General features: G+C 35.8%; 1 protein-coding gene across 2 annotated transcripts; it reads left to right on the top strand.

Annotated features, from left to right (window-relative positions):
* Positions 1–96: 96 nt before the first annotated feature.
* LOC146481235 (uncharacterized) lies at positions 97–8,783 on the top strand. 2 transcript variants are annotated; one of them, XM_085108916.1, is made up of 10 exons: positions 97–340; positions 2,038–2,135; positions 2,659–2,755; positions 2,905–3,478; positions 3,966–4,121; positions 4,771–4,888; positions 5,255–5,382; positions 6,287–6,488; positions 7,012–7,084; positions 8,233–8,783. In XM_085108916.1, the coding sequence occupies exons 1-10, from the start codon at positions 230–232 to the stop codon at positions 8,503–8,505; spliced, it is 1,830 nt and encodes a 609-aa protein (XP_084965042.1). In that variant the 5' UTR covers positions 97–229; the 3' UTR covers positions 8,506–8,783. The 2 variants fall into 2 exon arrangements, with proteins under 2 accessions (XP_084965042.1, XP_084965041.1); XM_085108915.1 differs by having other exon boundaries at positions 5,228–5,382.
* The last annotated feature ends 1,347 nt before the right edge of the window (positions 8,784–10,130 follow it).

Below are 10,130 nucleotides of genomic sequence, written 5' to 3'. Positions count from 1 at the left end.
TTGTGACCCGTTAGTCTAACGTGCAGTAGAGTACATCCGGTCACGTTTCCTCGTTTACATTCGGTATTGTTCGTCACTCGTCGTTTAGTGGTCGTTTTATTTTCGTTTGAAACTCGTGTATCATTCGCTTAACCAATCAGATTACTGAACGGTTGGGCACAGTATTCGAATTTTTACTATCGATGTTTGGACAAAGAAGAACCTTTGAAAACTGAAGCAAGTCAGAATAATGAAGGACTTATCTGCCATCGATTTTAAAGACAATGTCCGATTTGTTGTAAGGCGTTATCTCAAGACACTGGGTATCAAAGCACCCAAACAGAAAGGCGGTAGAATTCAAGTAAGCTGGAATATTTCTTTGTTGATTCATAACATGAGCTCATCAAGCATGCACCTTTACGTCTCCGTTTATGCTTTTATGGGTTTATGAGTTTTCAATGCTCTTGTGAATTTAAAGTGTGTCGTTATCTTGAAAAAAAGTGGGCTAGCGTTGCATTTAAAGTGCAACCAATTCGAAATGATAGAACAGAATACTGGTTGCACGATCACAAAGAGTAGGATCGGAGCTTTGTTGTGCATAATGATTCCAAGTGAAAACCACATGAGCTTAAGAAAAGCGTGCATTCCCTCTTTGATACTATAAAAATATTTTAAATTTAAGTTATATTGACCGACTTGACGCCATTAAGAGGAAGTCTGCATGGAAACTGTGTCTGTCGTACAAATAAGCTTACACGTACACTGTGCAATTGTACATATAATACCGAGAGCGGGAAGATTTTTTTAAAGCCGTCATTTGATTGTGTGATTATGGATGTATCTTTATATAAACGTTTACCGTTAAGCATGTGACCAGCACATGAATTAGTTAGAAGAACGGAGAACCTTCTGATTGGTACAGTTCTGCAGCCCTCTATGTCAGTTTTGTTGCCTGTTTAGGTCAGCAGTAAAGTTGTCTTACCAGAGGCGAGCCAACTTTTCATACAGCATGCTGCAGACTGTTTACATGAGAAACTTGAAGTCGTCCTGGCTTGCTGGGTTACCCACCTGGCAGTGGCTAGCTGGGACAACATTATTTTTCTCATACGTACAGTATAAACAATTTGGCATGAATCTCTATGCTTGCCAGGTGTTATGTTAAAATCAGTTTAGCCTTAAAAATGAGAAACACATTCAAGTGTTTTGGCCAACAGTAACCACAGTGAGTAAATTGAAGAAATAAATCCAAAGGAAAGAGGGATACTGAATAATTAAGCAAGGCCAATGAATAATGAAATTAATGGAGTTGCCATGGTCTGGGAAATTATGTTGAGAAAAAAATATTTCTTTCAGTTCAGGGAAAATTCAGGGAATTTTATTTTATGTAGCCACAAGGTTTGTACAGCATTTTCCTACACAGCCGTTATTAGGATCGTCACACAATGCTTGACATGCATTGCATGACATCACCCTAATAACTGCTCCATAGGAGACTACAAGGTTTGTGAAAGAGTTTCCTTGTTGGTAAAGGAAAGGAATTGATTTATGTAGCTTCATCTCCAGCTTTATTGCCAAAGGATTTGTCTTGGATTGAGTAAATCAAAATTGGTTTGTGGTCAGTGAGACATTATGCCAGGGAATTTTTTTTATTCTGGTGATGGTGGTGGCGGCAAATCAAACAGATGGAACAACTTTTCTCATTTATTAAATGCTTGGTAAAAGGTGGCCCAGCAAAGAGTGTGACTCACCTAACTTGGCCATCTTCACTACAAGCCCTTAGCTAGCTTACTCCTTACAGTTTTGCCATCCTCCCACCTTGTGTCGTAGTAAATAAATATGCCCTGGGTGAACCAGGTAACATATTGGCATGACCATTCAAATCAACTTACATGTACTTGTTCAAATGTAATCATTACCGACTTTCTTGTATCTAGGCTTTTGGTCCTTTCACAAGTTGTCATTTCTTTAGAGGGTACAAAATGTTTTGGGATTCAAAACTTTCAAGCTGGTCTTTCAAAAATTTTTTGACTTCATTTAAAACTGTTATTTAATTTATAGCCATCTGGTGACGGTAACAAAAGTGGAGTATTCGGTGTGTGCCTGGAAAAGGTGACATCTGTTAATGTGGGAGAAGATTTTTACTGCAGCGTACCCAAGTAAGTCAAAAGACCCAGCTGTTGGGATAATTAAATTCTGAACTCACTGTTAATGAGATGGTTTTCAACGCCATTTTGATGAGTAGGCAAACATGTCTTGAAATAACAGTGTTTGTATGGAAATACAATGTCAAATAATTTTCATAAAACATTGCTTCTGAAAAATTCATGAATTGGAAATTTTTGGCACAAGGAAAAGGATTTTAAGAAAAAAAAATGGAGGTATGTAGCTGTGCTAGAAAGCTTCCAGTCATGTTTTGAACTTTCCATACATTTCCCTGTATTTGTTCCTGCAAACTATTTTTGGTAGCAGTTCACAGCTGGTTCGCTACACAGACAAATGTATGTAGCACAGCTACATTAAGTCACATTCCTATCGCAGTGTATGAAATGTCAGGTCACAAATGTTCATCCACTTGTTTGGGATTAACAGTTTAGTTAAATTTTATTGTACATGTAATTTAAAATAGCAAATAAAAATAATCATAATTATGGTAAGTAACTTTTTACTTTTAATCACTAGATTTTTGGTGGATTCTGCAAACTTCCTACAGCAACATTTATCAACAGAGGGTCTATTTAGAAAGTCTGGCTCAGTTCAACGTCAAAAAGTGCTGAAGGTAACAGAAACAATAGGCTACAATAAAATACATGACTCATATTTTCTGTTCGGTGCGAAAGGCTTACTTGATTGCAAATGATGTCCACTCAGTTACATGTATTTCAGTTACACAATATTTATTATAATTTAAAATTTATTTCCTTTCAGCAAAAAGCTGAACTTGGAGAAGAAATCCAAAATGTACAGCCTCACGATGTTGCAAGTTTGGTGAAACAATTCTTTAGGCAGCTCCCAGAACCACTCTTAACAAGCCAACTTCATGACTGCTTTATTAAAAGCCAGCGCTTAGAAGATGAGGGCGATCAGACAGAAGCTGTTTTACTTCTATGTCTTCTCCTGCCCATCGCACATTTTACCACTCTACAGTTCACTATGAGGTTCCTTGCCAAAGTAGCATCCTGTTCTCAGCAGAGTAAAATGGGAACAACAAACCTCGCCATTGTTCTCACCCCAAACCTGATACATAACATAAAGAAAGAAGGAAACAGTGCTGCCTCGGAAAAGCAGCTGAAAGAACAGACAGCTGTCATTGATATTCTGTTGAAAAATGCTGATAAAATTGGTTTAGTGAGTGAGGACATGTATGAACGTGCAAAGATGATTGGAGATGAATTAGTTGATGGCATGACATCATCAAGTGATGAACTTGACAATGACTCAAACCTTAGAAGAGGCAGTAAGAGGCAGTCAAGACCAAGAACTAGAACTGGCTCAATCTCTGGTATGTGCCTTTCTTACTTACTTTAATCACCTACACTGTAACGGTAATCTTTATTTGGTATTTTTATTCTTAATAATTATTTCAATTGATTATTTATCAAGTGCAATATTTTACAGTGCAACGCGCCTTACCATGGCCACCCAACAAACTTTTTTTTACAAGTGAGTGGCCATGGTAAGGCGCATTGCACTGTAAATCTCAATTATGAATGATGGGTTTTCATTAATGGGCACCTTAAATGGTACTTAAGATAGATTGAGCCATGAAATATTTGTACTTAGTTTTTCTTTATCTCTAATATATTTTAACTTAAGGTTTCAATATTATTGTTTCTTAGACTTACCAAATGCTTGTAATTAAAATGACAAGTATATAAGAAATTAACCATAATTATTTTAATTATTTATTATTATAAGTAAAATCTATTTTGTAGGTAACAACTAGTTATGGTGACATTAAAATTTTTATATTCTGTTGTTTATTTTAGGATTTGTGTCTGGTTTGGGCCAAAGTCTTAGCAAGTTCAAAACCTCATCCTCCAAAACACCAGTGCATCCACACAGACGCTCTAAGAGTGTAAAGGCTGAACTGATGAGAAACAAAGACAAATACAGTCTTGAAGACAATGGTCTGGATAGAAAAGGTAACAAGATCGAGTCCATTAATGCAAACATCTTTTAATTACAATTATTATAGGAAGATTGATCAGTTTTAATTTCGTTACTAACAGACGAGTATTTCTTGAAATATTATAATTAATATTTTAATCAAACTGTTAAATACTAAATAATTATAATAATTTAAATTGAAAGTAGCCTCAAGTGCTGGTGCTATTTATTTACAATGTATTTTAAGTGAAGTTTTGGTGGCTGCTAGAGCCACAAAAAGTGAGTTGCACAAAATCCTTGCTGTCATTTTTGTTAGTCTGCCACGCTGACTTTGCCTAATCCTTAAGGTAATAATTTCCTCTCACACTGTAGTCATTTTTTGAGGGGAACTGCAAATTACCTTCCTTGTGGTGAGGAGGGTAAATAAATATGACTCCTCTAAAAAGTTTCAAGATGCTTAATTAGGAGGCTATATTCTTAGGCCATGCAGCTTTGTACATGTAGGGTATAATTGACAATAATTATTATAATTAAATAAATGTATATATCACATGTTGATGTAATATCTCATGTATTTGCTCATTCAATATATTAATAATAATGTTACTTTATTTATACTTAATAATTGTCTTCAGTTTGGTAAACATCTTGTCATAAAAGTTTTGTTATTAATAATATTTGCAGAGGACATTGAGCTGGAGAATTTTGTGTCTCGCAACAGTCATAGAATGAGCCTGAGGCTGTACAACAAACGGCGACCTTTGGACTCCAATGCCTTTTCAGCTTCTCCTGCAATTAAAAGGTCAGCACTTCTTTGAAGATAGCATTTGGAAAACAGTCTTTATAAAGTCTAATAGACAGTTAGAAAGTTACCGTTAGTAACAGTTTGTTACTTAATAATTTACATGTATATGTACAGTGATGTTTTAGGTTAGGTAACAATCCCAAAGCTGGTCTGAGCATTACAAAGTTGTCTTATTGTCACTGGAACAGAAGAAATCTAAATTTTCTATATGAGCAGGGCTGTCATGTTAATCTCACACAAGTAAAAAATGTAACTATAAAGTTTTGAAGCAGCTGCTAGGATAGTGTACTGTTAGTTTTTTCTATGTTTACTTATAAGCACTTACCAGGACTGAAGTCCATTGTTGAATGCATTTGATTTCAGGAGAGCACTTTTGAGTGATGCGACCAATGCTCAGGGAATCAGCCATCCTCGTCTTGTATCGGCCTCCACTCAGATGTTTACTACACCTATTAAACCACTGATGCCTTCAAAGCCATTGAGTCAAATGGGTAATTGTTTTGTCGTTCAATTGTTGATTTCTTGATTTACTGTAAAAGCTCTATTAAGCCCCACCCTCTAATAAGCCTCCCGTTTGAAGGTCAGTTTTCTTAATAAGTCACTCTGTCTCTTTCATCCCTAGCCCTCTTTCATGTTAGAAAACATACACAGAAAAAAAAAACCAGTCTTTCAAAACTTAGGTGATAGCTAACCAATATAATGGTCAAAACATTAGAGATTCAGAATCATGTTTACAGGAAACAGCAAACTTGATATTCGCGTTTAAAAAATGAAATACAATTTAGAAAAGAATAGTGCAAAATAATTTTGGCTTCTGATGATGGTGCAAAACTACTCAATTTTACAGAGAAACTGAACATATATCGAGTGGCAAATGTAGGATAAACAATTGGTTTCATAGTTATTTCTGCTGTTTGCCACATGTGAACGTTAACTAATTCTGCATCTCTCTATTGGTTGGCTTGTCTACCTAGTAGAAAACCTTTGTGTTCAATCTGCAGAAGTATTAATTGTGCCATGTGTTTCATATTTCAGTCAACTGTGAGGAAATATCTTGGAAAAGCTAATTAAAATAAAGTCAACTTTTGTTCAAAACTTGATGAAATTTGAAATACCCCCTCCCCTCTATATTAAGGCCCCTCTCCAATAATAAGCTCCCCCTTCTCAAGCCTGAAAATAAATAAGCCCCTTGGCTTAGGGGCCTAAGAGCTTTTACTGGATTCACTGAATGCCTCTAACTTTGGGGTTAATGAAGTTGCTTTTTCATGTATTTGTTAATTTTGAAAAATAATATTTTATTTGTTTTTAAATAATAATTATTACTAAGTACACCAAATGCAAATTGATTTCTAGACCACTTAGAAAATGAAATATGTTTCATTGTTGTTTTTGTAGTTAAGCCTGGTCATAGCAGAATCCTTTTGTCAAATGAAACAGAGCATGTCAAGGTTGTTGATGCCACGTCATACATACCATCACCAAGCGATCAGTACGCGTCACCAGCGATCATGTCACCTGCAGCATACAGTAATATGTTAGACTCACCAGCTGATAATGACAGACAAATTGCAGCCCCACGGAGGAGGGTTAGGAGAAGGTAACAAGTCTGCAGCAGCTTCAGTTTTATTCAAAAGAGAAATGTCAATTCAGATGGTAAATTTTGTGACAGAAATTCAAAGGCTTGGAAAATTGAAAGAATTATAACTACTAACAGTTAAATGATCCCATGTTGTGCAACATGTTAAAGACTATCAATGAAAGGAAATTTACAACAAATTATTATTAAGTTATTTCATCAATTAACAAAGAATTCTTTTTTGGTTTTTCTTTCAAACTCACCACACATTTGGCTTTAGGGGAAGAAACTTGAGTTAGGTTTCAAATTAAACTTCTTATGGTTTGTTCTGTTGGTCAGGACTAGAATGCAATTGGAATATAATTATTTTTTGTTTATAATTAACACATTTTTAACAACTTTTCTGTATAAATTGGCATCTAGTCAGACCAAAACACCGCAACTATGCATGAGTCAACACTACTGTTATCCAAACTTATAAGTGCTTAATTTGAGCTTAAATAAACCAGAGTTAAGTGATGTTCTTCTTGAATATTATTTTTAGGCACTCATCTGGTGCAACAACTTGCTTCTCATCCTCCCCACGGAACAAATATCAAGCAGCCACTAAGAACTCTGTAAGTAACACTTTGTGCATGAAAATGTAGGTGGCTGTACTTTTCCTCCACTCATGGTGTAAATAAAAAAAAAAAAAGAAAGAAAATGTCAAAGATAGTGAAAGGCTAACAAGTAAATTAAAGTATCGGTCTGGAATTTGTCTCCCCACACACCGACAGCCCAGCAAATAATTGAAATAAAGAATGTCACAACTGGGTTACTTTATGTACCATTGGTCCATTGGTGTTAAGATTGTGTTGTCGTTAAAGAACTGAACTTGACTGTCTTGAAGAACAAAACCCATTTTATGGTATGGTTGAAGTTTTGAAATAATTATTATAATTGTCTTTAGTTACATATTAATTTTTAAAGTAATTTTTATTCTAAGAAAGAGCTAATTAAACACTCCTGAGTTTGACCCAAAACATGTTTTGGATGAAACATCATCCATCATCAGTTGCAGAATAAAAGGCTGAATGTGCATGTAAACTTAAATAAGTCTGAATATAATGATAATCATTATAATAATTTTAAAATTAATCCTTTATATAATACACCACATTTGGCCGCTTATTTGGCAACTGATGATGGGTAATGTTTGAGAATCAGAAACATGTTTTATATGCCAAACTCAGGAGGGCTGTGCTCTTTTTTAGAAGTATTAGTCTGTCTACTGCTTCTATGAAGTTTTCATTAGTAATTTTGAAATGCCTTATGTCACATTCCACTGATACAGTGTAATTATTGTGATGAACACATGCTGATAGACTAAGTACAGTTTACCTTCTGTTTTCTCAAAAAAAATTTTGATTTCACAAAACGTCTTTTTAGTGTACAACTCTGTGGAAAAAAGTAATTATTAATCAAATGGGGTTTTTGATATTAATATTATATTTTGAATAGGGAAGTTGAATGTTTGAATTGATAAAAATACTTTAATTGATTGTTTATTTGATTGTTATTGGAAGTTTGAAGATTGTTTTTGAATAAATAAATGTTAAACTATATTCTTTAAATTTAAATTGAGTAATAAAACTGATTGTGATAATAAACATACAGGTTGATTGTTATTGGAAGTTTGAAGATTGTTTTTGAATAAATAAATGTTAAACTATATTCTTTAAATTTAAATTGAGTAATAAAACTGATTGTGATAATAAACATACAGGTTGTAGCTGCTAAGGAGTTTCCAGATTGCGGTGATCAACCTCATAGTCCATCCATGCTGCCTGCAGCTGATGCCATGGATGTGAGTCACATCTCAGTTGCTGCCACCCTGGAGCCTGTAGACACTCCTACTTGTGTGCTGTATTCTGGATCAGCTTTGTTAAAGCAAAATACTGACCTTACACCATGTAAACTCCACCGAGGGACTCCTCCAATGCCAGCTGCTCTTAACGCTGAGCTCAGAGAAGTCTTGTCTCAGAAGATTTTGATTTAGCACTGCCTTGTAGATATTTAACTGGGGTATAATTCAACTGAAAATCCTTGAAATTTTTATCTTCTCTGTAGTCACTGTTAAGTAATCATGATTGTAATCAGTGCTTGTAATTACTGTCAGTTGCGTCTGAGTGTTTTATCTAGGCATGGACATGTTTGCTGGCATGTTCTATGATCAAACACAAATGTTTGCGGGTGAACGAGTTTGTTTTATGCATTTTCAATAGATTCAATCAAAATGAATGTTAAAGTATTTTCTTAGCCATGGTTTCCAAGTATACTTCCCATACCTGTCAACCCCCGGAGTACAAAAATCTGGAGACGTCTAGAAATCTGTTCTCTTTGTTCCGCGTCCCAGCAGAACCGTCTCATCAACCCTACATTTAGGGCTTCAGTGGGGGGGGGGGGGGGGGGGGGGGAAACAGCGAAAAAGACCGCGGTCAGTATTTCCGGGGAGATTTGGTGCTCAACCCGGGAGACCGGGAGATTTCATGAAAAACTTGGAGACTCCCGGGAAAACCGGGAGAGTTGGCAGGTATGACTTCCTAACAGGTGCCCGGTAGCCTGTGGCAACCAAGAAAATGCTCTGGACGCCAATTTTTTTTTTCTGCAGCACCAAATACTTCACATGTTGGGCTCCTAACTTCTTGGCTTTTGGCCTTGTGGGCTCCTTGAAATTTTTCATTGACAACAGCCTTGGTTTCATTCACACTTCAGCAATAGACCGCTCTCTTAGGTCAACAAAGATCACTTACAGGGCTTCAAACATGATTAAATAGTGAAAGAATTTCCATGCACCCTGAAGTTACTGTACCTTTCAATAACATGCAAACACTGAATTTTAAAACCCAACTAAGGATTTGCATGTTTTACTGCTTTCAATCATAAAAGTTAAATGGTGACAGCTGAGTGAACTGACTGACTGCAAAAATACAGAAAGTGACATAGTGGATTGAAATCTACCTATGTGACCTTTTGTCCCCTCTGAGCCAATTGACTTTGTTTTCTTACTAGATATCTGCTACTGACACTAAATGAAGGGGTGCCTGGAAAAAAGCTTTAAGTGAATCCTGATAAATTGCTAGATTCTCCTTACAAATTGCCTTATATTTGCGTGTGAAACAAAAGGAGAATTTGACCTTACATCAAAACTGACTTATGGCTTTATTCTGTGCACCCTTTCACTTCAAATAACGACAGTGAAAAATGTACTGATTGATTTCAAGTTCAAGTTCAGAGTCTGTGTACATGACTTGTTATTGAAACATGCACTAAGTGATTGGATCTCCCCCTTTCAGCAAGCTAGCAGTTGGACCTTGTTGAAGATTCAATGCTTTTCTGCACCTGAAAACATATTTTAAATTACAACAAAAACCAGCTGAATACAAATTATGCAAATCATATTGATATGGTTCCAGAAATAGCCGTACTCCACACCCCATAGGTCATTGACAATTCCTAGGGAAAGGGAGTTGTCAAAGGGGCTTAATTGGAATTTCCAGCTTTTTATGGAACATCACATTCTGTTTGCAATAAGTCTGCAGTTGAGGAGACTTGAGTCAGGCTTACATGAAGATTATGATATTTGGGTGAAAAGCTGACATTGCAGCCACAGAACTTCAAACT

This window comes from Pavona decussata, unplaced genomic scaffold (assembly GCF_977016875.1).
Source record: "Pavona decussata unplaced genomic scaffold, jaPavDecu1.1 SCAFFOLD_51, whole genome shotgun sequence".
NCBI classification, from domain to species: domain Eukaryota; kingdom Metazoa; phylum Cnidaria; class Anthozoa; order Scleractinia; family Agariciidae; genus Pavona; species Pavona decussata.
This window is presented reverse-complemented; position numbering and strand designations above follow the sequence as displayed.

Coding starts and splice junctions, on each gene's coding strand:
- LOC146481235 (XM_085108915.1), top strand. CDS start 230: ATGAAGGACTTATCTGCCATCGATTTTAAAGACAATGTCCGATTTGTT. Junction 5,383..6,286: donor AAAGCCATTGAGTCAAATGG/GTAATTGTTTTG, acceptor TTGTTTTTGTAG/TTAAGCCTGGTCATAGCAGA. Junction 6,489..7,011: donor CGGAGGAGGGTTAGGAGAAG/GTAACAAGTCTG, acceptor TATTATTTTTAG/GCACTCATCTGGTGCAACAA.